At 46.9% G+C, this 27,398-nt stretch overlaps 1 protein-coding gene and 1 long non-coding RNA gene across 6 annotated transcripts in view; one reads left to right on the plus strand and one right to left on the minus strand.

Moving 5' to 3' along the window:
* LOC140714121 (uncharacterized) overlaps positions 1-27,398 on the plus strand; it is a 79,541-nt gene that overhangs the window by 6,936 nt on the left and 45,207 nt on the right. The window contains exon 3 of the long non-coding RNA XR_012095833.1: positions 316-427. This is a non-coding gene — a long non-coding RNA (uncharacterized lncRNA). The remainder of the gene's footprint in view (positions 1-315; positions 428-27,398) is intronic.
* LOC140714120 (hydroxylysine kinase-like) lies at positions 11-27,101 on the minus strand. 5 transcript variants are annotated; one of them, XM_073024909.1, is made up of 6 exons: positions 17,814-19,016; positions 10,654-10,990; positions 10,339-10,478; positions 8,802-8,982; positions 3,089-3,272; positions 11-182 (listed from the first exon to the last, which is right to left on the minus strand). In XM_073024909.1, exons 2-6 carry the CDS (start codon positions 10,988-10,990, stop codon positions 134-136), a joined length of 891 nt encoding a protein of 296 aa, XP_072881010.1. In that variant the 5' UTR covers positions 17,814-19,016; the 3' UTR covers positions 11-133. The 5 variants fall into 5 exon arrangements, with proteins under 5 accessions (XP_072881010.1, XP_072881006.1, XP_072881005.1 ...); XM_073024905.1 differs by lacking the exons at positions 11-182; positions 3,089-3,272; positions 17,814-19,016 and adding exons at positions 6,268-7,855; positions 26,872-27,101; XM_073024904.1 differs by lacking the exons at positions 11-182; positions 3,089-3,272 and adding an exon at positions 6,268-7,855 and having other exon boundaries at positions 17,814-18,501.

Raw genomic sequence — 27,398 nt, forward strand, 5'->3', positions numbered from 1 at the left:
ACTGATAAAGTATACATGGAAATATGTGAGGTGTCAGGTCGATCTGAGGGCCTGATGGGAACACAAATTTTGGAGGGTGGCGGTGTCCCAATCTTCGTTGAGCTTTAGCCCGAGTTACAGAGGCAAGGAGATATCAGATGTAACACCCTGGGAAAGGGTTCACTGCTAATGTTCTGATCTTTCTGTAGAAGCAATGTTTGGGATTTGGTTAGAGATAACGTGTGCCCTGGAATGCGAGCCACCCAATGAAGGGAGTGTGTTTTCATGCTGTGTGCCTGACACCGACCGAGGTGATCTGGGTCTTTTGTTCAGCAGGAGACTGAAGGAGAAGATGCAGGAGAGGAGAGATCATAGGAGTGGACTTGGAGTGGGGCCGGGAGTCGACAAAGCCCAAGGAATTCAGTGGAGGATCAGCGGAGGAGAAACCGTGAGCTCCAACTTGTACACATTAGAGAGTTTCATTAAAATGGGCCCTTTTCTTCTTGCTTTTTCTTTACTAACCCTTTCGTCAAATTAAGAATTATAAAGCTAAATCATTTAATTGTATATGGTGTACTGTCTGGTATTTCATGGTACTGATTTGTAACAAATCACGCAGCATCTACCCAAACTAGGGGTCTCGGGTGAGATTATACCTCAATCTCACACATTTGGTAGGGAAAGAGATTGCCTTCCCTAGACTTATGTAGCTGATGGAACCTGAGGGCTACAATTATGGGGGCTTATCCGGGATTGATTTTGTTTGATACTGTGTGATTGCCCTGAGCATTGAACCAGTGAGTTGTGTGTTTAAGTTTGTGCTAAACTATCGTCTGGTAAAGTGATTATGGTACATGATTATGGATGCTGCCGGGGTTGAGCAGTGCTGTGAATCCCTGGGGTTATTGGCAGCGAATGCGTTCATGTTGAATGGGGTAGATTTTCGAACTCCTGATGAATCGTTAATTCAACTTTTAAGTACTGTTAAAGCTATAGGGAAAGTTACGATTGTGGGGTGGAGGTTTGATAAAATGGCAGTCACAGACTTTGTTTTAGTTCAGACTAGCGCTGATGTAACATCAGTGGAACTGCCTGATACTACTGGGGCCCCAAAAGAGGGAGAGCCGAGGACTGTCCATACTTTCCAGGAAAGGGAGAGTGTAGGGGAACGGGCCAAATCGCAAGTCGAGTCTCCTGTAGCTGGGGGCAGAAACTTCAAGGACAGGGTTCTCCTGTTTCTGCTGAGGGGAAGGAGTGGTCTGATTTGGAATGGCTCATGAATCCCTGTCCCCTCAGAATTCTGAGTTAGTATCAGCCCTTACCTCTCCGGCGAATAAATGGTCCAGCGCACAGGTAGAGGGTCCTAGCTATTGGAAGCTGAGAATGTTCTCTGGAGAGAAGCCCACCCCCGAGGAGTATGAGGCTTGGGCGGAGCAGACCTCTCGGTTGTTAGAGGAGTGGCAGTGCTCTGATAATGTTAAGAGACAGCGAGTGGTTGAGAGCTTGAGGGGGCGGGTTGTTGACGTTGTGAGGGCACAGTACCCCCTTGCCACTTCCACGGGAGCACTGGAAACTGCGTTTGGCACGGCAGGAAGCCCAATGGAGCTTATTACAGGGTTTCTGGACATGCGTCAGGAGAAGGTGGTGATGCTTTCTGCGTACATCTTTAGGCTAAAGAGGCAGCTAAATTGCTGGCGGCACAGAGGGGCCTTTCAGGCAGCCGAGGTGAACCAGTTAAGAATGGACCAAATAGCGAAGTCCCAGGACCTGATCGCTGATGGTCTCCAACTGTCTCGTAAGATGCGACCCCCCCCCACCATTTGTTGAGCTGATCAGAGAAGTATGGGAGGTGGAGAAAGCGTTGGAGGCGCAGGAGGGCTCTGTCAGCAGGGTACAGTCCTTGGTAGTAGCCCCTTGTGTTGAAGTGATCACAGATAGCCCCACCCAGGGAGTGGTAGAGGAGATTGTGGCAGAGTTGAGAACTGAGATGTCCTGCTTGTTACCAGCAGGTGTGGCCCCTCCATATAATGGAGCTGATAAGGAGGACGGACTATACAGAGGGCTGCTGGCAGCCGGTGTCATGCAAGAAGGGGAGCGGCCGGTATTGTGTGTTGTAACTGTAGTAAAGAGAGACACCTCAGGCAGCAGTGTGAACGACGGGAAACCCCTTGGAGAGTGTGCCCCCGGGTACTTAAGCCGAGACATCAGGAAACTTGGAGACTCAGTGATGGAACGGCCTGGTGTCTTGGGGGGCAACACGATCCCAGCAATATCGCAAGGAACACTCGAAAGCAAAAAAAACCCTATTCCCAAAGGTTCAGTGGGGCCAAGCTCCACGGATCTCTCCGGATGGGGGGTATTTATGCTAGAGCCATACTCGACACAGTGTCGCAGGCCACGGATCTCTCCGGATGGGGGGTATTTATGCTAGAGCCATACTCGACACAGTGTCGCAGGTCACGGATCTCTCCGGATGGGGGGTATTTATGCTAGAGCCATACTCGACACAGTGTCGCAGGTCACGGATCTCTCCGGATGGGGGGTATTTATGCTAGAGCCATACTCGACACAGTGTCGCAGGTCACTTTGCCATACTGTTCGTTTCACAATCGGTATCTGACGTATTTACCATTGATGCCATAATGCACAAAAGATCTGGGGTCTTAGTGCAGGTGATTACCTGCACGATGGTTATTTGTCACTGAAGATGGAGTTTTCGTAGGCGGATGTGGGAGTGGCTGAGGTCCTTGATACGTGAGTGCTTGTTTGTCCTGACCCTGGAGAAGGGCAGCGTTTCAATTCCTGTGGGGACCAACTCTCCTATTGTGAGGAGGCTCATGGGGGCCTGCAAGGAGAGAGCTGGAGAGAGCTTCCTGAGAATATTGCCTGTTCACCCGGTGTTTCAAGTTGCTGCTGAGGAAGTTGTGGCTGCATTGGGCTGGATAACGAGTTTAGACGATGGACTGAGTGCTTCACCCAGTCCAAGCAATCGTGTTACGACCCGGGGAAGTGGAGGGAGTAATGGGACACCCCAAATTTCCCGGAGTGCCCGAGGGCGAGGCCCTCTTGGTGTTCGCTCCAGGAGACCATGAAGAGGAGTCAGGCTTACCTGCTGGGGTACTGGTGAGGCCTGGGCTGCAGAAGCCCTCGGTTGTACAGGTGAACAGGATGGCAGTGATTGTCAGGAACACTACGAAGAGGGAGGTCACGTTCAAGCGGGGATGCCTTGGCGCATCTCTTCCAGGTGACAGTACTGTCCAGCGTCCCTGTGAGACAAGCCGGGGTGAAACTACCTGCAAAGGGGGGAAAGTTGACCGCGGAGTCATTCAATTTTCGGGACTCCCCGGTACCTGCGGGTTGGAAGAGGAGGTTGATAGAGAAGATGTTGGAACTGGAAAGTGTCTTTTCCACTGACGAGTTTGATGTGGGTTGTTCCAAGAGGGTTGTCACACTATCCGGGTGACCAAGGTCACCCCGTTCAGACCAAATGTCGCGGTGACTGGCCCCTGCAAGGGTGCAGAGTGCAGAGTTTGACTGTTTCTCCTGTTTCATTGTTATTGGTTTATTATTGTCACATGGGCATTGAGAAACTTTGTTTGGCCTACCATTCCGGCAGTACAAGGTGAAACAGTAACAGAATGTACGTATAATAAAGGATAACAGTTACAGAGGAAGCACAGTGCGGGCAGACTATCAGGTACAAAGCTACAACGAGGTAGATCATGTGGTCAGCAGTCCATCTTGTCGCACTACAGGGCCACTCAGTAGTTTCATTTCTAGTTTCTAGACAACAAGCTGAGCTGGAAGGGCAGTCAGCAGGTGGACCCAGCTCCTGTTCTGTGTCCCGGTTTGACAGCAAGTACAAATGAAACTGGGTAATTTGATAAAATCAAAGCTTGCGGTTTCTTTGGTAACTCACTTCATCCTCAACTACAGTGTGATTAGAGTGAACAGTTTTTAAAATAGTGTCAGTTTGTGTGTGTTTCTGCTCAAAAAGCAGTGATTTTTGACACGGACAGTTGGTGAGAAATAGGAAGTGAGAATTTGCTCACTGCGGTCTCAAGTATTCAGGCTTGGAGATGCGACTCGGAGAGAAGATGAAATGATTTCACTTCTTCAACAAGTGAGGACCTACGAAGAATTTGAAGATATTGTCAATCACCCTGAATGTTACGGTGAAATTTAAAATTTGGAGGATACAATCATCAAAAGTATTGTCTGAAGGCAGTCCATTATCTGCACTAATTTTGTTCATTTACATTCAATCAAAAGAACACGACAGCGTACACTGGATGAATTCTTCCATCGATGACCATGAGGAACTAATACACGTTTATAGTACTGTCATAGTATTGGCAGTGTTCTAGTTTATTCTGTATTCCATTTAAATACATAATGCGTTACTCAGTTAGAATTAATTTGTCTTTTTTGTATCGCTATCTACTTCTATGAAACTTCTGCTTTGAGACAGCCGCTTAATTTGGACAAATGTACAGGTCCTGATGTGTCCCAACTAACCAGAATCCACTGTACTTCATTTAAAAACATAATCCAAATTAAGTAAGGCCAACTCTAAGGAGGGACAGCCTGTGCCTGATTTGAAATTTATTATTCACCTGTGTTCTGTCTGTCTCTGGGCAAATATTCACCAGAGTGCATATGGGACAGCTTAAATCATCCGGATTCTAACTGCACATTAATGAGCCTGTCACATTTTACAAAGTTTTATGTCTATATACACTTTGGGTTTTAGTCAAGATACTGGGCCAGGGCTGATTGATATTCCATGATTCTGGCTGCAAGTCTGATGGAAATAGTTCTGTCCCTGCTCTATGTAGGTGAATTACTGGATTGGTCTGATTCATGTTTAAACTACAAAGCTGATTTGACTGGGCACTTTCAGAAAATTTCCTCAGGGAAGTTGTAATTAAGAACAACAAGCTATAATTTTTTAATGCACAGCAAGATGGGGAGGCATATTTTTATGTCATTGGTAGAAGGGATGTGGAAATTTATTTATGGGGGGGTGGGATTACATTTTATGATCAGCGGCTTCTGAGAATCCAAACTGCAGAAGTCGGAAATCTGAATGCAAGGAAAAATGCTGGAAAGACTCAGCAGGTGGGGCAGCATCTGAAGGGAGAGAAGCGGAGTTAATGTTGCAGGTTACAGACTCGAAACCAGGTTTATTGCCACTGACATCGGCTGAGAAATTTGTTGTTTTGTGGCAGCAGTACAGTGCAGGCGTAACACTTCTTTATAAGATACAATAAATAGTGCAAAAGATAAATAGCGAGGTGGTATTCATGGACCGTTCAGAAATCTGTTAGCAGGGGGAAGACACACTGCCTATTGAAGATGTCCTCCATGGTGGGCAGGCTTGTGCCTGTGACGGACTCTTCACCATTAGCAGTGAATCTTCACTGAGTAAGGAATTCAAGGGATATGAGGAAAGGCAAGTAAACAAGGATGAAATACCGGCCAGCCATATTTAACGGGAGCCTCCTCCCCTCCTCCATATTTCACCGATTGTTCAGCTGAATCCCAAATCCATTAGCTGGTGGGGTAATGTATTGCAGTTAAACTTGGATAATCTGCTGGCTGACCATTAGGGAATCTTAGTGGCTCGGTATCTAGCTCTCCTGACGATTGCAATTCCCACTCACTGGCCTGGTGTTCCCATCGTTCACCGGGAGCTCAGGTCCTGTACCCTCTTTAATCTCATCTCTGTCTGCTACTGTATTCCCTTGAAATTTGCCGGGTTTACTGAAATGTAGATGTGCAACATCTTTAAAATGAAAAAATAAATCTGAATTAAAATGATGCACAGTAAGAGTATTAAAAACGTACTGTCTCATTGTTTGGAAAACCGGATTTTAAAATTCTATCAGTTCTAGTGATTTGATACGAAAGATCGGATTGTGAAGAGAGTACGTTCTCTGGTTGTCATCTCCTCTTTGGTTACAGAATCACAGAGTGGTTACTGAATGAGAACAGGGCATTCAGACCAGATGTCTCCACCAGCTCTATGGAACAGCAATTCACCCACCACACACCCTCCATTGTTCCACATATGCCTACAAATCTTCCCTTTCTCATTTTGCTGCCCTTTTCATTTTGCCCCCATTACAATCTTTCCCTAGTAATACAATCACTCCATTTTTGTGCCTCTTCTGATAGTAACTGGGGCACGTTAGGGCAACTTTGAATAATCAGCACTTTCTTGGAACTCTTCCTTGCAGCAGCCACCATATCGTCATCTCAAATGAAAGAAAAGACGACATCCAATATTGCTGATCAAATGTATTAATAGTCATGGGTACAGATATTACAGCATAAAATGTATACACAGCCAATGTTTTAGTAGATTTAAAATTCCAAACCTTTCAGGGTTTTGTGTGGCGACAGCAGAGGTGCCATAGCACTCTCTGTCCATAATCGCACATACCCACCACAGTGCCATTTCCACCACATCACTAGACAGTAGATATGCTAAATCTGCCCCATCACCATATCCACTGATCCTTCATATTATCTGCGCCAGGGTTATGTCGGCCCTCTTACCATATCCACACCTGTGCCACATCCACAACCATCCGATCACCATATTGCTATAATTGAATGCTACAGAAAGAAAAACATTTTTGAAAAAAGCTGGAGATACCACAGTGGAGATGGAAAACAAGTTAACGTTTCATGCTGGAACTGGGAAAAGTTGTGATGAAGTTTGAATTTGCCAAGTGGGCTGGATGGAAGGGGGCAGAGGTGACTGAGGAAATGGGGATGGGGCTTGGTGGAAGAGACTGGCAAAGGCTGAGAGCCAAGAGGTGCCAGGTGGAATGGAAGCAGGAGATGAACGAAATCTGAAATTACCCGTGGAAGGAAAAACTGAGGGGAATGGACGATCAAGGAGCTGATTCTCCCCAACCTACGGCACAGAGTGAGCACCCTGTGCTGATAGTGACCATTTCACACCAGATCCTTGGGTGACAATTCAGCTACTGACAGTGGAAGTAGCTTGGCTCGAGATCACCAGAAATCAGAGGGCAGAGGAATGTTGGTGGAATTTCAACAAACCCTAACCCACACCAAAACATCACCTATACTGTCATCAGCAATGGCATGTGGTTTGAAGATTAACCCATGAGCTTCTCTACACTATCTCTAGGACAATTCGACTCAGGATAGTGAGACTACTAACCAAGTCTCACGCCCCTGTAGGTTGATACACCATTTCATATCTGGGCAAGCATGCTGGTTCAAAGATCTATTTAAACATTATTAATGGAGCATTCAGGTGGTGGACATGTTTAATGATTGCGATTTAGTGATTTCTCCCTTAAATACATGGATATTTTATGAGAAGCTGTTGTGCCTGGGTCATCTCAGTTCCACTGGGGAGGTCATGGAGTGAGATAGGAGTCAGCTGTCTCAAACCAAACTTTCTGCACTGCTTCTTCACCCAGTTCCCAGAGTTGATGCAAAAGCATCCAACCAGTTCTTGATGTGGTCATAAGGTATTCCTCATTGTCTGGGTAAAACTGGACTATGTATCTCCCCATAACCAGCGACTGAACAAACCTGCCAAGAACCAGCAAATACAAGGCATCCCTCTCCTGGGGAGATAAAGATATCTCACTTTCAAAGCCCGCGAGAATGTGGCCCCCCACATGCATGGGATCATTGTTGTCCAGCATCATGTACATTATGCATATGGCCAGGTCACACACACAGTAACCACAGTTCATGTCACTGAAGTCAAGAATGCCAGAGATGTCCAGCTCCTGTTGCAGGTGACCTGGGTTGGAGCGATCAGCTGATGAATGACGAGGATGCACTAGAACATTGGTGTGACTGAAGTCTCCATGATTGATGCCTGTTCGAGACACAAATGTTGTACAATTGTATCATCCATCGCTAAAGGCAACATACGCTCCTGAGCGTGAGGGACATTATGTTGCAGTGAACACATTTGTGAGGCTGCACTTGGAGAACTGTGCAGTCATTGTCACCCTGTTATCAGAAGGTGGAAGAAATGCAAAGATGATTTATGTGAATGTTGCCAGCATCCAAGGTCCTGAGTTGTCGAGGGAAGCTGGGCAGACCGGGGCGTTATTCCAGGTAGCTGAGTTGGACCAACAGAGGTGGATATAATCTTGAGGGGCATTGACAAGGTGAATGTATAGTATTCTGAGAGGGGAAGTATTTTAAAAGGGCAATTTCTTCACACAAAGGGAGGTGTGATTATGGAATGAGTGACCAGTGGAAGGGGTAAAGGTTAATAACATTTAATGGACATTTGGACAGATATGCAGATAGGAACGGTTCAGAGGGATAGGGGCAAAATGTGTGCAAATGGTTCTAGGTTAGATGGCATTTTCCTGGCATGGACGAGTTGGGCTGGAGGATTTGCTTCCCTGCTGTACAAGCCCATAAGATCATAAGACAAAGGATCAGAATTAGATCATTTAGCCCATCAAATCTACTGTTATTCCATCATGGCTGATTTACTTTCCCTCTCAATCCCATTCTCCTGCCTTCTCCCTGTAACCTTGATGTCCTTAATTAAATTTACCCAATGACTTGGCTTCCACTGCTGCCTGTGGCAATGAATTACACAGACTCACCACATCAGTCTGGGACTCTGGATGGGCTCTACTGGATGGATGTTTAAGCACCTATTTCATTTCATTGTTCAGTGGTCAGAAGGTGAAGTTGGTGTACCTGGCCCATTGAAAGCACCCATTTTCACAACTGCTCAAATTATCTCAAGTCCCCCCCCCCCCCCCTGCAAACCTAATGACTGACAAAGAGGCACTTACTTTCATGAAAGTTGCTGATATTTGGAAGCACCTTCTCTAGAATTTGCTGAATAATGTGCTCCACAACTTTGCGATCACTGTCCTTCAGGATGTATAGGTACTCTTTCAGCTGGTGAATGTTCGTAAGTTTCCAGAGGAAGGAATCTCTCTGTAGACTCTTCAGTTTGGGATGTTGGAATTCCTAATAATTAGACAAGTCCATTACACTCACCCACCACCGGCAAATTAACTTTCTTCAAGATAATTGCCCCAAAATTCTGCTTTTCTACACAAATTAAGCACCAACATCCCAAAGTGGAGTACTAACAGCATTTATTATAGTTGTGGGAGACCGATCACTCACGTTAGTCAAAATGAACAGATCGCTGCACTTTAAGCAACTGGAACTGTAAGGTCAACTCATCCTACACAGCCAGAAATTCAAAACAACTGTCCCAACTTCATCTTCTACTGGCTAGTCATCTCTCCCAAAGGTAGCTTGTTCTCTAGAGTCACTCATTTAGGAAGCTTATAGTGGACTATAAAGGGTGACTGGTGGATTTCAAATGCGGATTGGAATTAATTTGACATTTTCTACCTTTCAAAGAAAAAGAAATGAAATATCAAAAACACTAAAAATTTTGATCATTTGAAAAAATGGTAATCAGCTGGGAGTCATTGCAGCTTTCCCCTCTTCACTCTGGCTAATTTTCCCACTGCCTCAGGAAACAGAACATCCAACATTGCAGGACAGGGCAGATCCTTCGGTCCATGACATTGTTCTGACCTCTTAACCTACCAAGATGAATCTAACCCTCCACTCCTACATATCTCGCTATTTTCATCCACGTGCCTATTAATTTCAGAGTTTAACTGTCCTAATGCGTCTGCCTCTACCATCACCTCTAGCACTTCCACTTCCTTATCCAAATCATTTATGTATTTAAAAAAATCACAAAGAGCAGGGTCTTCCCAGCCCGGTCATTCTTTCTTCCCCTCTCTACGGTTGGGCAGAAGATGCAATCTTGAAAGCATGTCCCACCAGACTCCAGGACAGTTTCTCAGCCACTCTCCGTCTCTTGGACTGACCTGTAACTCGGTAAGGATTGATCTCTCAGTCGACCTTGCTGTGGCCCCAGCACTTTATTGTCTACCTGCCCTGTCCTTCCTGAGAGTGAAACGCTGTATTTTACATTCTGCTTTCTTCTTATACCTCAGTGTACTGGCCTGGCTGGATGACACACCAAACAAAAGCTTTTCACTCTATCTCGATAAATGACAAATATAAAGCAATAACTTTGTTTCTCTCCCCACACCTGCTGCCTGACCTGCTGACTGTTTCTGCAATTTCATTTTGCTGCTTAATATTTGGCATCATGTCTGTGATGCTCAGTGACCCAAAATAATAAAGATGACATTTCAACAAATTGTTTCAAGCTGGAGATTTAAAGTAAATCTGATTTGTTACCACAGGATGGCGCTTTGATCATACCTGTACTGATATTAAAGGCAAAACACAGCTTACTTAGATGTCTGGACACAGAATACATGGACTTACTTTGAGAACCTTATTAATCTGAGCGAGAGTTTGCCCGACCTTGTAGAAGGTCGGTGGGTCTGCAGGAATCTGCTGCAGTGGAATTCCCGGTAAATAGGTCAACAAGCGGACCATATGGGTCTTATATTCTTGACCAGAATCTGCAAAATATAGAGCATGGTCTTTGGTTAGATTAGTCTGACAAACCTTTGTTTCCAATGAGTTTCAGTGAATTATGAAAACATGGACAATTAGATAAATAAGACAAATTTTAATCTAAGGGACAAATGATGAATAAACAGGCTCAATATACAAGAGCCAATAACTGATACCCACTAATCGTCTCCAGCGACATAATCCTGCCATCAGTGGTTGGGATGGGTGTGGAGGCGGGAAAACCTTTCTGCTTCAAGAACATCATGACTCGTGTTTGTACTTCCACCAAATCTACATCTTGGCTGTCGGTCGTGTTCAGGACTTTGAGGACGTAGCTCCTCCTGTGATCCCCGCTTACTTGGGTCTCAGCTACCTGGATGTGAAAGTTCTGGTCATCGTAGCTGGGCAGTGGCTGGACCTCTGAGACCTTCAGACGATACAATTGTCCTACCAGCTCCACCACCTGGGCCTCGCTCAGTGAGGGCTTGATTAGAACGGCATTCTTCAAGTCAGACATCTGAAATACAGGAAAACAATGAATTCCAACAACTGTAACATTCTTGATCTTTTATATATTTGTATCATATTTCCTTACAACATAAGAGAGACCATTCAGTCCATTGAGTCCTTGCTCAATGAACAAGCCCATCAATTTCAGTCCTTTTGAGACATTTCCTCTCACACCCATTGGTGTGCTGTCGTTCTCCAACTTTCCACCTACACTGGACATGATTTATGGGTACAAGTCAGTTTTAATTACAGAGGGAAAGAACAGCAAATGTCACATCAGTAATAAAAGCAAGCAAACCTGTCTTGGAAGTATTGTTCACGTCCTTATCCCCAAAGCATAATACATACACTGAGAGGCCACTTTATTAGGTACACGTGTACATCCACTTGTTAATTCAAATATCTAATCGGCCAATCATATGGCAGCAACTCAATGCATAAACGTATGCAGACGTGGTCAAGAACTTCAATTGTTGTACAGACAAAACATCTGGATGTGGAAAAAATTTGATTTAATTGACTTTGACAGTGGAATGATAATTGGTGCCAGATTGGGTGCTTTGAGTAGCATCTTAGAAACTTAAGCTCCTGGGATTGTCACACACAGCAGTCTCTGGAGTTGACAGAGAATGAAGCAAAAAATCCACTATGAATTACAACAGTTGTGTGCAGAAGAGCATCTCTGAATTCACAACACACCAAACCTCGAAGTGGTTAGGCTCCAGCAGCAGAAAATCACAAACCTACTCTCAGCGGCCACTTCATTAGGTACAGGAGGCACCCAATAAAGTGTCTCTGAATGCATCCAGCTGCAGATCCTGGAAGACCGTGTTAGGGATATGGAGCAGCAGCTGGATGACCCTGTACGGGAGATAATCGATCAGAGTTAATGGAAGTAGCCACCCTAAAGTTGCAGGAGCTGGGTGGCTGTCAGGAGAAATGGAAATGTGAATGTGCTGTTAGCGCAGTGCCCACTCCCCTCAATAATAAGTATGCCGTTTTGGATACTGTTGCAGGGGATAATGCCATGGAGACTGGGTTACTGGCACTGAGCATAGGTCCATGGTGCAGGAGGGAAAGAGGGAGAAGACGGGAGCAGTAGTTATAGGGATCTCAATAGTCAGGGAAACAGACAGGAGATTCTGTGGACTTGAACAGGGCACCCGAATGGTATGTTGCCTCCCAGGTGCCAGGGTCAGCGACGTCTTGGATTGTGTCCACGGTATTTTGGCGGGGAACTGAGAGCACCCAGATGTCCTGGTACATATCGATGCCACTGACAAAGGAAGGAAAAGCAAAGAGTTCCTGAAAAGAGAATTTAGAGAGCTAGGTAGAAAGCTGAGTAGCAGGATCTCCTGAGTAGTAATTTCTGGATCGCTGCCTGTGCCACACGCCAGAGAGGGTAGAAATAGGATGATTTGCCAGATTAATGAGCAGCCGAGAAGCTGGTGCAGGGGGGAATGGATTCAGATTCTTGGATCATTGGGATCTCTTCTGGGGGAGGTATGACCTGTTCAAAAATGATGGGTTGCACTTGAACCCGAGGGGAACCAATATTCTCGTGGGCAGGTTTGTCAGAGCTGTTAGAGAGGGTTTAAATTAATTTGGCAGGGGGGTGGGAACCGGAGTGAAGGGACTCAGGAAAGGATGGATGATAAAAAAGCAAAGATAGCGTGCAGTGTGTTAGAAAAGGCAGACAGATTATAGGACATAATTGCAGCCAGCAGGGTGAATATCAGTGCATTAGGGATGCAGAATCAAAAGCGATGGCAAATACCGTACTCAAAGTGTTATATCTCAATGCACGGAGTACAAGAAACAAAGTGGATGATCTTGTTACATGATTACAGATTGTCAGGTATGATGTTTTGGCCATCACTGAATCCTGGCTGACGGATGGTTGTAGCTGGGAGCTGAATGTTCAAGGTTACGCATTGTATCAGAGGGATAGGAAGGTTGGCAGAGGGGGACATAGGACTGGAAGATGTTGAATCCTTGTGGCAACACGAGTGAATCTCCAGATGCTGGAAATAAATAAAAACACAAAATGCTGGCAGAACTCAGCAGGCCAGACAGCATCTATAGGAGCAGGTAGTGACGACGCTTCGGGCTGAAACCTGATTAAGGGTTTTGGCCCGAAACGTCGTCACTACCTCCTCTCACAGATGCTGTCTGGCCTGCTGAGTTCTGCCAGCATTTTGTGTTTTTATTTGAATCCTTGTGGGTTGAGTTAAGAAACTGCAAGGGTAAAAAGACCTTGATGGCAGTTGAATACAGGCTTCCCTACAGTAGCTGGGATGTGGACAACTGATTACAATGGCAAATAGAAAAAAAGTGTCAAAAGGACAATATTATGATAGTCAAGGGAAATTTCAACATGCAGGTCGATTGGGAAAATTAGGTGGATCTCAAGAGAGTGAGTTTGCTTATCTTAAAAGAGTGAGCTTTTTAGAGCAGTTTGTCGTTGAGCCTATTAGGGGATCAGCTATACTGGATTGGGTGTAATGTAATGAACTGGAGGTGATTAGGGAGCTTAAGGTAAAAGAACCCTTAGGAGGCAGCGATCACAATATGATTGAGTTCAACTTGAAATTTGATAGGGAGAAAGTAAAGACCGATGTAGCAGTGTTTCAGCGGAGCAAAGGAAATTACAGTGGGATGAGACAGGAGTCGGCCAAAGTAAATTGGAGGGAAATGCCAGCAGGGATGATAGTGGAGCAGCAATGGCTTGAGTTTCTGGGAAAAATGAGGAAGGTGCAGGTCATGTGTATTCCAAAAGCAAAGAAATACTCAAATGGCAAAATAGTACAACCGTGGCTGACATAGGAAGTCAAAAAGGGAAAAAGCAAAAGGGAGGGCATACAACAATGCAAAAATTAGCAGGAAAACAGAGATTGGGAAGCTTTTAAAAACCTACAGTGAGCAACTAAAAGAATCATTAGGAGGGAAAAGATGAAATATGAAAACAAGTTGACAAACAATATCACAGTGGATAGTAAAAGCTTTTTCAAATATTTAAAAATAAAAGAAAGATGAGAGTGGATATAGAACCGCAAGAAAATGAGGCAGGAGAAATAATAATGGGGGACAAGGGGATGGCAGGTGTAATGAGTATTTTGTGTCAGTCTTCACTGTGGAAGACACTAGCAGTGTGCCTGATGTTGTAGTGTGTGAAGGAAGAGAAGTAGGTGAAGTTACTGTTACAAGACAGAAGGTGCTCAAAAAGCTGAAAGACCTCAAGGTACACAAGTCACCTGGACCAGATGAACTGCACCCTAGGGTTCCGAAAGAGGTAGCGGTAGAGATTGTGGAGGCATTAGTAATGATCTTTCAAAAATCATCGGTCTCTGGCATGGTGCCGGAAAATTGCAAATGTCACTCCACACTTTAAGAAAGGAGGAAGGCAGCAGAAAGGAAATTATTGACCAGTTAGCCTGACCTCAGTGGTTGGGAAGATGTTGGAGTCAATTGTTAAGGATGAGGTGATGGAATACTTAGTGACACAGGACAGGATAGTACAAAGTCAGCATGGTTTCCTTCAGTGAAAATCTTGCCTGATGAATCTGTTGGATTTTATTTTAGGAGATTACAAGTAGGATAGATAAAGGGGATGCAGTGGATGTTGTATATTTGGCCTTTGACAAGGGGCCACACATGAGGCTGCTTACTAGGATACAGAGCTGGAGAAGGGAAAGGATCATGGGATGGGAGGCCTAGGGAGAAAGAAAGGGGGAGGGGAGCACCAGAGGGAGATGGAGAACAGGCAAGGAGTGATTGTGAGAGGGGCAGAGAGAGAAAAAAGAGAAGAGAGAAAGAAAGGGGGGGGAAGGAGTAATAAATAAATAAATAAGGTGTGGGGTGAGAAGGGGAGGAGGGGCATTAACGGAAGTTAGAGAAGTCAATGTTCATGCCATCAGGTTGGAGGCTACCCAGATGGAATATCAGGTGTTGTTCCTCCAACCTGAGTGTGGCTTCATTTTGACAGTAGAGGAGCCACGGATAGACATATCAGAATGGGAATTCCTTATTCCATCCCTTATCTAGTTATTTATTATTCCCCCCCTTTCTCTCTCTGCCCCTCTCACAATCACTCCTTTCTTCTTCTCCATCTCCCTCTAGTGCTCCCCTCCTCCTTTTTTTCTTCCTAGGCCTCCCGTCCCATGATCCTTCCCCTTCTCCAGCTCTGTATCCCTTTTGCTAATCAACTTTCCAGCTCTTAGCTTTATCCCTCCCCCTCCTGTCTTCTCCTATCATTTCAGATTTCCCCCTCCTATATCTCTTACTATCTTTTCTTTCAGTTAGTCCTGACGAAGGGTCTCGGCCCGAAACATCGACTGTACTTCTTCCTATAGATGCTGCCTGGCCTGCTGCGTTTCACCGGCATTTTGTGTGTGTTGCTTGAATTTCCAGCATCTGCAGATTTCCTCATGCCCCAGTAACCTTGTCTTTTGTCTCCCTCAATAACTTGGAGTAAATCCCACCAGGCTCTGGGGACTTATCCATTTTAATACTCACGAGGAGGCCCAACACTTCTCCCTCCTTGACCCCTAACATATTTATGCACATGGCACTGACCTCCTGGTCCTCCATATCCTTTTCTTTGGTAAATACTGAAGTAAAATACTCATTTAAGGTCATCACTCACGTTCCCTGCATCCAAGCAAACGTTCCCTCTTTATCCTTGAGTGGTCCCACCCTCTCCCTAGTTATCCTCTTTGCTCGATGTATAGAATGTCTTGGGATTCTCCTTAATCCTACTTGCTAAGGACTTTTTATAGCCCTTCCTGGTTTTCTCAATTCCCTTCTTGAGTTCTTTTTTGGTTTCTTTAGAATGCTCATGTACTTCATTTGATCATAACTTCTGAAGCTTTACATACTTTTCCTTTTTCTTCTTGACCAAATTCATCACTTCTCTGGACATCCAAGGTTCTCTTGCTGTTCCATCCCCGTAGTTCCTTCTAACAGGAACATACCTTTCCTCTCCTCTGTGAAACTGATCTTTTAAAATCAGTTTTCTGATGACTCTGCCATAGTTGGATGCATCAGCAAGGGAGATGAGGTGGAGTACAGGGCTACGGTGGGAAATTTTGTCACATGGTGCGAGCAGAATCATCTGCAGCTTAATGTGAAAAAGACTAAGGAGCTGGTGGTGGACCTGAGGAGGGCTAAGGCACCGGTGACCCCTGTTTCCATCCAAGGGGTCAGTGTAGACATGGTGGAGGATTACAAATACCTGGGGATACGAATGGACAGTAAACTGGACTGGTCAAAGAACACTGAGGCTGTCTACAAGAAGGGTCAGAGCCGTCTCTATTTACTGAGGAGACTGACTTTAACATCTTCCGGACGACGCTGAGGATGTTCTACGAGTCTGTGGTGGCCAGTGCTATCATGTTTGCTGTTGTGTGCTGGGGCAGCAGGCTGAGGGTAGCAGACACCAACAGAATCAACAAACTCATTCGTAAGGCCAGTGATGTTGTGGGGGTGGAACTGGACTCTCTGACGGTGGTGTCTGAAAAGAGGATGCTGTCCAAGTTGCATGCCATCTTGGACAATGACTCCCATCCACTCCATAATGTACTGGTTAGGCACAGGAGTACATTCAGCCAGAGACTCATTCCACCGAGATGTAACACTGAGCGTCATAGGAAATCATTCCTACCTGTGGCCATCAAACTTTACAACTCCTCCCTCAGAGTGTCAGACACCCTGAGCCAATAGATTGGTCCTGGACTTATTTCCACTGGGCATGATTAACTTATTATTATTTAATTATTTATGGTTTCATATTGCTATATTTCTTCACTATTCTTGGTTGGTGTGGCTGTAATGAAGCCCAATTTCCCTTGGGATCAATAAAGTATGTCTGTTCGAAAATCCTCCTTATATTTGATGTGGACTTGCTAGAGAGAAGGTGTTCTCAAGTAAGTCTTCTTAGTTCCTGCCAAATGACCTTGTAATTTCCCATACTCCAATTTAACATTCTCCGGCAATTTAAAACTATCCTTATCTATAGCTATTCTGAAAGTTAAGGAGTGGTGGTCTCTGTTCCCTAACTACTCACCCACTGAAAGGTTTGTCACCTGGCCTCTACATTCCGGTCCGATCCTTGCCTTAAGGACCTGGGGCTCGGGTTCCCTGCCCCCTGCAAAACTAGTTTAAACCCTCGTGATCACCATTAGCAAACTTCCCAACCAGGATACTAGTTCCTCCTCCAGGTCACGTGCAACCCGTCCCTCTTGTACAAGTCACCCCTTCCCCGGAAATGGTTCCGAAGATCCAAGAATTTATAACACTGGCCCCAGCACTATCTCCTCAGCCACTCACTTATTCATTCGTGCTATCATTCCATTCCTACCTGCACTGGCCTTTGGCACCGGGAATATTCCGGAGGTTAGCTCCTTGGAGGTCCTCTTTCCGAACTCTCCATACTCACTGCTTACGGCCTCTTCCTCTGCCAATGCCATCTGTGCCAATGTGCACCAGTACCTCTGGCTGTTCACCCTTCCCTTTGAAAACATCCTGCATCCGCTCCGATGCATCCCGAATCTTGCACCAATCTTGCGACAACACACCATCCTGGTGTCTCCTTTGCAGCCATTTACTGCTTTGGTTGGAGCAATCAAACTTTGAAGCGAACCATAAGCCTTTAAACCCAATACACTCAGCAAAATTGGAACTCGTGTCTCATTAGCTATTTCATTTGCTTTCAAATACTGCTGAATTAGCTCAGTGCCCATACTCCAGTGTGAGTACTGTGTCATCAAATGAGTCAATTTTTCCAGTATAACCGGCCATTTCCTATATGATTATTATGACCTGGTACTCACTCCTTATGAATCTTCCTTCTCTTTATGAACCCGTGAATCCTTCCGTTTTCTGCCTTGTTTTAATAACTCGATCGCGTCCTCCCTTCCGAACCAGAAGCCCGTGCTCACTTCCTTTCTGCTTCAGAAAATCTCGCCGTGCTTGAACGGGTAGGTAGCCATCTCGGGTTCAATTTTAAAGAAATACCTTGTCACCAATATTACATTTCGTAACTTCAAATCACTAAACTAATTCAAAGAAAGACACGGAAGTCCGGAGTGGGGGGATCTAACGTCATGTTTAATTTAAAAGAGGCGTGGTATCGTGATGACGTGGAAATCCACGTTTTTACACGTATACCTGGAATGGTTTCTTTAAATTTACAAGAATGAATGGTCTGGAGGCTCAATGACCTGTGGAACGATGAACAGCAATGGTGAAAGAATGGTGGAATTCTGTGCCGTGAACAAAGTGTGAGGGACTCACTTTCCGTACCGTTAAGTCCACAGATCGACATCGTGTTCACCCAATGGACGCGACAAGGACCAGCTTGACCATTTGACGGCCAGTGGCACTTGGACATGATCCTTGCAGGATGCAGGGGTGACAAGTGGAGCAGGTACAGGAAGTGATCTCCCATTTCGCGCATATCTGCCCTCAACCCGACCTCCTGTCACCCCACCAGGGATAGGGTTCGTCTTGTCCTCATTTACAACCCCACCAGCCTCCGTGTCTGCACATAACCTCCGTAACTTCCGCCATCTCCAACGCGACCCACCACCAAGCACATCTCCCCCACCACTTCCCGCTTTCTCCAGGGACCGTTCCCTTGGCCACTTTTCTCTCCCCACAAGTGGAGCAAGTGCCTTACCTGCCCCTACACCTCCTCCCTCACATAATCCAGGGTCCCAAACAGGCTTTCCAGGTGAGGTGACACTTCACCTGTGAGTCTGTTGGGGTCATCTACTGTATCCCATGTTGCCAGTATGGCCTTCTGTAAATCGCTGAGACCCAAAGTAGATTAGGAGAACATCTGGTCAAGCACCTATGCTCCAGCTGCCAGAGAAAGCAGGATCTCCCAGTGGCCACACATTTTAATTCCACTTCCCATTCCCATTCTGACATGTCTGTCCATGGCCTCCACTACTGCCAGGATGAGGCCACACTCAAGTGGAAGAACAACACGTTGTATTCCGTCTCAGTAGCCTCCAACCTGATGGCATGAACATCGATTCCTCAACCTTCAGGAGAAGGCCCCCCCCCCCCGTCTCTTTTGCCATTCTCCATTCCCTTTTACCTCTCTCACCTTATCTCCTTCCCTGCCCATGACCTCCCTCTGGTGCTCCTCCCTCTTCCCTTTCTTCCATGGCCTTCTGTCCTCTCCAATCAGATTCCCCCTTCTCAAGCCCTTTTATTTCTTTCAACAATCAATTATCAAGCTCTTTACTTCACCCTCGCGCCCCACCCCTCGGATTCACCTATCATCTATGACCTTATATTTCTTCCTCCCCCCTCCCCCACCGTCTCACCGTCTTATTCTGACTGCTCATCTTTTCTCTCCGGTCCTGATGAAGGGTCTCAGCCCAAAATGTTGACTGTTTACTCTTTTCCAGTGATGCTGCCTGGCCTGCTGAGTTCCTCCAGCATTTTGTGTGTGTTGCTTGGATTTCCAGCATCTGCAGGTTTTCTCTTGTTTGTGAAGGGAATAGATGGATGTGGACTGCGTGCAGTTTAGATTGGCATAATAGCCGGCAGACGTAGTGGGCTGGAAGTCCTGCTCCTGTGCTACACTGTTCCGTGTTCACCGGGGACTCAGTCCCAACACTCCATTCCCCTCAGCTTGAACTTCCAGCATCGACAGGTTTTCTCCTGTTTGTGACAGGGAGTGATCACCACCTTGTCATAGCAGTGATGAAACTCAAGCTGAGAAGAAGCACTGGGACCAGACCACAGGTACAATGTCATTTTGACGTTGAGAAGCTCAAGGATACCAGTGTGAGATCTGCCTTCACTGTTTAGCTTCAGAACAAATTCCAGGCCTGTAGGAACTCGACGAGGATGTGTCAGCAGACACAATGTGGGAATGGATTGTCTCAGTCTTCAAGAAGAGCAGCAAGGATTGTCTAGGATACAGAGCTGGAAAGAACAAGATATGGATACAGCAGGAAAATGGACAGCCTTAGAAGAAACTTTTAGATGAAATGTCAACATGAATTCAAGTGAAACTTTAATGAGCATACACAAACAAAAAGTGAAATGACTTGTAAGAAAGATAAGAATGTATATCGTAAACCTTTCGGAAGACGCTGAAGCAGCAGCCAGTCGAGGTGATCAGGAAAGTATCAGCAAGGTTTCAAATCTGGTATGCAGAAATTTCCAGGCCAGATCCAGTGGTCCCATGAGAGATAAGAATGGTCTGATTTTGACAACTGAGAAAGAGCAAGAAGCATGACAGAGTATTTCAGCAAACTACTGAATACACCACCACCAAATGAAAAACCTGACATACAGGAGTCAGCAGAGGACCTTGACATCGACACAGATCCACCCAAGAAAGAAGAGATTGTTGCTGCAATTAAATCATTAAAGCTCCCGGACACGACAATTTGAATGCCGAACTGTTCAATCTGAATCGAAAGTTTTAGTAGCCATCCTGCAATCACTGTTTACTATAATCTGAGAACGGGGACAAGTACCAAAGAACTGGACAAAGGGAGTCACTGTAAGGATCCCCAAGAAAGGAGCGCCAGGTGATTGCAACAAGATCAGTGACCAGCAAGATTCTCACCAAAGTCCAAAGGATTGCAGATGTTGTCCATGTGTGTTTGGAGAAACAGCAAGCTGGCTTCAGGAAGAACAAAGGCTGTGTTGACCAGATCTTCATGCTGTGTAACATCATAGAGATAATAATAATAACATAACATAATCATAACATCAAGCAGAGTGACAGAGGCAACTGTGTGTGAATTTAGTGGACTCTCCACAGGGAGAGCCTCTGGTAAATTCTCAGATCATGTTGTATCCTTTCCAAAATTCTCCAGTTTATCCAGAGTTTCTATGCTAATTTCACCTGCACAGTTGAGCTGCAATTTGAGTTTTGAAGTCAAGACAGGAGTTAGGCAATGCTGTGTGATGTCAGCAATATTATTTAACCTGGTGACTGACTGGGTTATGAGGCAAACGATGAATGATAAGCAGAGAGGCATTAAGTGGATGATCTCGCATTACTATCACGTACATACCAGCACATGCAAGGGAAAACTCCGTGCTTGTGTACCTTTAGTGGACAGGCTGGATGGAGTCAGCTAGAGAAAGACTGAGACCATGGCCCTCAGAGTCTCCTCCTCCCATCAAGCATTGACTTGCCCAGCACCGGCAGATTCACCTATCCAGGCAGCATCATTCAGCAGAATGGTGGGAACAAGGATGACATGAAGTGCAGACTCTTTCAGATCAATGAGCAACATATGGGGATTAACCAAGTATAGCATCCACGCCAAGGTGAAGCTGTACCAGATCGGTGTTCTGTCCACAGACTTGTACACGTCAGAAAGCTGGCACATGACAGAGAATGACTTTGCCAAGCTGTCATCATTCCACACCATGAGCCTCCGGAAGATCCATTGTATTTTCTGGCCAAGAAAGATCTTCAGCCATGCCCTACTCCTTCAGTGTCACCAAGAGGACATGGCCACAATCATCATGAGGAAACATTGGACATGGATTGGGCACGTGATGAGAAGAGAGGCCAAATCCATCAGCAAGACAACACTTCATTGGACCTCTGAAGGGTGAAGGAAATGCGAGAGACCAAAGACAACTTGCAGAAATGAGGATCCTGAACCACACAATATGGCCAAGGACAGACAGATAGAGGACCTTCAAAGAGCCAGTGGTGTAATCAGGCAGCATCTATGAAAAAGAGTATAGTCAATGTTTCGTGCCAAGACCCTTCATCAGGACTGGAGAAAAAAGGATGAGGAGTCACAGTTAGAAGGTGGAAGGAAGGGAGGGAGAAACACAAGGTGATAGGTGAAACTGGGAAGGCGGGGGTGAAGTAAAGAGCTTTTAAAGTTCATTGGTGAAAGAGACACAGGGCTGGAGAAGGGGCAATCTAATAAGAGAGGATAGAAGGCCATACAAGAAAGAAAAAGGGGGAGGAGCACCAGAGGGAGGTGATAGGCAGACAAGAAGATATGGTGAAAGAGGGAAAATGGAATGGGGAATAGAGAAGTGAGGGGGGGGGCATTACCAGAAGTTCTAGAAAGCAATGTTTATGCCATCAGGTTGGAGGCTACCCAGATGGAATATAAGGTGTTGCTCTTCTACCCTGAGTGTGGCCTCATTGTGACAGGCCATGGCTGGACATGTTGGAATGGGAAGTAGAATTAAATTGGGTGGCCACTGGGAGATCCTGCTTTTTCTGATGGATTTAGAGTTGGTACTCAGCAAAGCGGTCTCCCAATCTACTTCGAGAATTACTGATACACAAGAGGCCACACCAGGAGTACCGGTACAGTAAATGACCCCAACAGACTCACAGGTGAAGTGTCACCTCATCTAGAAGAACTGTTTGAGCCCTGAATGGTAGTGAGGGAGGAAGGGTAGGGACAAGTGTAGCACTTGTTCTGCTTACAAGGATAAGTGGCAGGAGGGAGATGAGTGGGGAGGAATGAATGGACAAGGGGGTCGCGTAGGGAGAGATCCCTGTGGAACGCAAAAGGCGGGGGGGGGGGAGGTGTGCTTGGTGGCTGAATCCCATTGGAGGTAGCAGAAGTTATGGAGAATTATGTGCTGGACGTGGTGGCTGGTGGGGTGGTAGATGAGGGCAAGAAGAACCCTATCCCTGGTGGGGTGGTGGGACAATGGGGTAAGAGCAGAGGTGTGTGAAATGGAAGAGATGTGGTTGAGGGCAGCTTTGGTGGTGGAGGAAGGGAAGCCCTTTTCTTTGGAGAAGGAAGACATCTCCTTCGTTCTGGAATGAAAAGCCTCATCCTGTTAGCAGATGCGGCGGTGGCGGAGGAATTGCGGGAAAGGGAAGGCATTTTTACAAGTAACGGGGTGGAAAGAGGTATAATCCAAGTGTTTTTAATAGACATTAGGAGATAAGCTGTCTCCAGAGATAGAAACAGAGAGATCGAGAAAGGGGAGGGTGATGCCGGAAAAGGTCATCGGTGCCGGATGAAGAGTCCTTGCCTAAGAAGTAGGCACAGAGACCGAGGTGGCGGAAGAACAGCTCAGCGTCACGGTGGGCACGGAACTCGCTGAGGTGTGGGCGCAGGGAGATAAAGGTGAGGCCCTTACTGAGGGCAGAACGTCCTACCCCTTAGAGGGGAAGGTCAGAGGAATGGTGAAAACCGGCACGGATGAGAGCTGCGATCGGAGGGAGGGGGAAGAGGTTTGGTAGTATTAGAGGAGAGGGGAGAGTTGGGGAGTTCAGGGAAGGAGAGGAAGATGGAGTCTCCGAGCGATGGCGGTGGGACCTGGGAGACACGGGATTACGGAGTGGTCGGGGTGGGGGGAGGAGTGGAAGACGGGAGACGGGCTCCGGCGGCAACCGGGAGGCGTTCTCGGTCAATGCTGGAGTCGGCGGCAGCAGGGGTCGCGGTCTGGAGTCGCCGGTGCCTGCCGGTGTTGGGGACAGCGGGTCCTGAGGTCTGTAGACTAGCGTTCTACCGATCCTTGCAGGACGTGAGAATGTCGAAGAACCGGCGATTGAAAGCGTGGACCCCGCGCAGGATAAAGTAGCGGGCAGGTCAATTGCAGGCGGCGGAGAGAGAATCCCGGAGTTGTGGAAGTGACTGGGAAAGGGACCTTTGTATATACTTCTTTTACACCCTCTCCAAAGCCTGCACGTGAAGTGACCAGAACACTCCGGGTGGCACTTGACCAAGGTCCGGCAGAAGCCCTGACACGGCTGCTGGGTGGAGAGTGTGCAAGAGGTCTTGCTCCCTGCTGCTGGGTGGAGAGTGTGCAAGAGGTCTTGCTCCCTGCTGCTGTGTGGAGAGTGTGCAAGAGGTCTTGCTCCCTGCTGCTGGGTGGAGAGTGTGCAAGAGGTCTTGCTCCCTGCTGCTGGGTGGAGAGTGTGCAAGAGGTCTTGCTCCCTGCTGCTGGGTGGAGAGTGTGCAAGAGGTCTTGCTCCCTGCTGCTGTGTGGAGAGTGTGCAAGAGGTCTTGCTCCCTGCTGCTGTGTGGAGAGTGTGCAAGAGGTCTTGCTCCCTGCTGCTGGGTGGAGAGTGTGCAAGAGGTCTTGCTCCCTGCTGCTGGGTGGAGAGTGTGCAAGAGGTCTTGCTCCCTGCTGCTGGGTGGAGAGTGTGCAAGAGGTCTTGCTCTCTGCTGCTGGGTGGAGAGTGTGCAAGAGGTCTTGCTCCCTGCTGCTGTGTGGAGAGTGTGCAAGAGGTCTTGCTCCCTGCTGCTGGGTGGAGAGTGTGCAAGAGGTCTTGCTCCCTGCTGCTGGGTGGAGAGTGTGCAAGAGGTCTTGCTCCCTGCTGCTGGGTGGAGAGTGTGCAAGAGGTCTTGCTCCCTGCTGCTGGGTGGAGAGTGTGCAAGAGGTCTTGCTCCCTGCTGCTGGGTGGAGAGTGTGCAAGAGGTCTTGCTCCCTGCTGCTGGGTGGAGAGTGTGCAAGAGGTCTTGCTCCCTGCTGCTGGGTGGAGAGTGTGCAAGAGGTCTTGCTCCCTGCTGCTGGGTGGAGAGTGCACAAGAGGTCTTGCTCCCTGCTGCTGGGTGGAGAGTGTGCAAGAGGTCTTGCTCTCTACTGCTGGGTGGAGAGTGTGCAAGAGGTCTTGCTCCCTGCTGCTGGGTGGAGAGTGTGCAAGAGGTCTTGCTCCCTGCTGCTGTGTGGAGAGTGTGCAAGAGGTCTTGCTCCCTGCTGCTGGGTGGAGAGTGTGCAAGAGGTCTTGCTCCCTGCTGCTGGGTGGAGAGTGTGCAAGAGGTCTTGCTCCCTGCTGCTGGGTGGAGAGTGTGCAAGAGGTCTTGCTCCCTGCTGCTGGCTTCATCACTGCCGAGACCCATGGAGCACACACACCAAGTGCTGAGAACGGAGGAGGGAAAGGACGTAAAACTAGACAGACCTTTGGTGTACTGGCCCTGATTCCCAGACCCATCAAGTCTGCTCCCACAGGAAGTTGCAGGGACACACGTCAACTGAGGGATAGAAAGGTTTTGAGGCAAACAATGTCCTTGCCAGAACCTCTACTCACAGTTTCGCAATCTCATCTCGGAGACAGAGACAAGCCAGAGGTGCTGTCATGGTGAATACTTCAAGGAAGGAGACAAATCCATTCGTATTGACCTTACCATCTACCAGAAGGAAAATCATTACCCGGATCTTTCTCAACCACCTGTCCCAAAGGCCAAAGAGCAGCTCCCTGAATTGCAGTCTGGATCCCATCTGGTGAAAGACATGATATTCACTATACAATAGCGCTGAATAAAATGCACAGATCGGAATGAAATGTCTTTTTTTTAAGCTCATTGGTCACTGACTGTAGATAAACAGACAAAGACCGACAAACAATCACTTTATTAGGTACAACTGTTCACCCACCCTTTAATGCCAATATCTATGGTCAAGAGGTTCCGTTGTCGTTCAAGTGTTTCTGTTTATGTTCCAAAGTTTCAAATTGTAGGCTGGACAGTCTTCTGAAGATTGGACAACATCTGTTGAGGCTGCAGGGCTTGGGCTTGTGTATCCAGTTTTTATGGGCCCCTACCCATGTTGGTGTTGAAAGAAATGAGGTGGCAGACATTCTAGCCAGCAATCACTTCAAAATAAGGGTATAAATGTGGGGGTGCCTTTGCACAAGGGGAGGTGAAAGCCGCGATTTAAAAAGTCTATTCGAACACCGTGACAATGAAGTTGGGACAAGCTGAAGAAAGGACGGCATTTATATGCAATTCAGAGGATGGTGGGAACTTAGCTGGAAGATGGGTATAAAAGGGGGAAGAAGTTATACTTACTCATTTACATTTTGGACATAGTAGGTTCAATAATTTCTTATTCAGAATTTATCAGCATAACAACGGGCACTTGTGAAGAAATGATGCAGCATACAGTGTATTGATGAATGCAGTTCCTACGAGGTGCAAAGGAAAGATCTTTGAGACAGTTTAACATAGAATGTTTGTTGGGATATCACTGCCATGGCAGTGCATACAAGTGCGTGTTTGAATGAATGAAAAGCATTAGGCTTTTTGATATTATTCTTGGGGAGGAATTTAGTGAGCATACTTGCTCTCTCTTTGCTCCACACTCCGACTTGTAAGGTGCATTACTGACCCCTAATGCCAAGCATCCTTCTCCCTTGCCACCAAAGGAAAAAAGTAATTTAAGTGGGTGGAGTAGACGGCGACTGTGACATTGTATTTGGTAGATCTGGACACTTTACTGATGACACCCGACTAAAATTGCCAATGACAAGTCATCAGTTTGTCATAAAACTCCACAGGGATTCATATGTCCTTTCATATGGTGAGGGAGGCTTGCTGTGTGTATCCTACATGTTTAGCTGCTGATATTAGCCCTTCAATATTTGATTGCCCCTAGGTTGGAGGCGGAGTTCTGACGGCTTTCGGTGTAGTACATTAAACACTCCTCATTTCCAGAGAGTGTTGACTCTTTTCCGTAGACGCCGCTTGGCCTGCTAAGTTCCTCCAGCATCATCATCACAGGCAGAGCTGACCATGCACGTATGTACATATATCACTGTATATTCATAAGCATATCGCCCCTTTCCCCAAGGTGCTGCCGCATTCCCGGACTCTTCATGCTGTCTCTCAGTTATTCCCTCATTGTTACCTCAGCATTTCTTTCTGCTCCACTTGCACTACCATCTGCGGACCAATTGTACTGGGAGTCCTTGATGAGGATGGTTTGGACCCAAATGCTGGAGTATCCGAGGCTAGGATCGAGAACTGAGCACGAAACGAAACGCTAGACGGTATCTCTGGTTCGGGTTTACGATTGAACACTGAAGCTTCGCCCTGGTCCTCTCTAAATACTCAATTCTCGGCGCCCCTAAACATGACTGCCGTTTAGCGGGACCGTCCTGAGCCCTTACGCCCGAGAGTTAGAGCGTCTTACCTCGGAAGACGTAACAGGAGCCCTTCCCCTTCGGCCAACTCCTGACGGCCCTGGCTGCTCGGAGACGTGGTGATGGTGGTCCCCAGCAGCTCTCCTCGGAACCGAATCCCTCCCAGTCCACGAGATATCGCCGAACAGTTCGTGAGTCCAAAAGCCTTCTCACCATCGATAAGCCTGGGTGCCGGCGGGGCTAAGGGCTAGTGCTGACAGTTTTTAATTTAAAGATTTGGAAGGTGGCGATTGATCTTTCGGGTCTTGTGGAGCTGCAAGGTGTCAGCCACCGGGTTTACTTCCCTCAGGACTTTGAATGGTCCAATGAACTTCGGGGCCGGCTTTCCAGACTCCAGCGGAGAGGCAAATCATGAGTGGACAGTCAGACCCGATGCCCAGGCTGCAAAGCGGGTCCCCGTCTTCTCCTTCGGTTCGCCTTGGTCTCTGCCTTCTGGGTAGAGGCCAGCAAAATCTCTCACCCTAATCCAATCCAGCTTGTAGTGTTGGACGAGATCTTCGGCCGCAGCAGCTCCAGT

This window comes from Hemitrygon akajei, chromosome 21 (genome assembly GCF_048418815.1).
Source record: "Hemitrygon akajei chromosome 21, sHemAka1.3, whole genome shotgun sequence".
Classification (NCBI taxonomy): Eukaryota; Metazoa; Chordata; class Chondrichthyes; order Myliobatiformes; family Dasyatidae; genus Hemitrygon; species Hemitrygon akajei.

Bases quoted from the DNA above. Each gene is read 5' to 3' on its own strand.
- LOC140714120 (XM_073024905.1), bottom strand. From the start codon at position 10,990: ATGTCTGACTTGAAGAATGCCGTTCTAATCAAGCCCTCACTGAGCGAG. The intron at 8,983-10,338 runs GTAAGTCCATGT...TCTAATTATTAG, and splicing joins AGATTAATAAGGTTCTCAAA to GAATTCCAACATCCCAAACT. The intron at 7,856-8,801 runs GTAAGTGCCTCT...TGTCTCGAACAG, and splicing joins TATCAGCAACTTTCATGAAA to GCATCAATCATGGAGACTTC.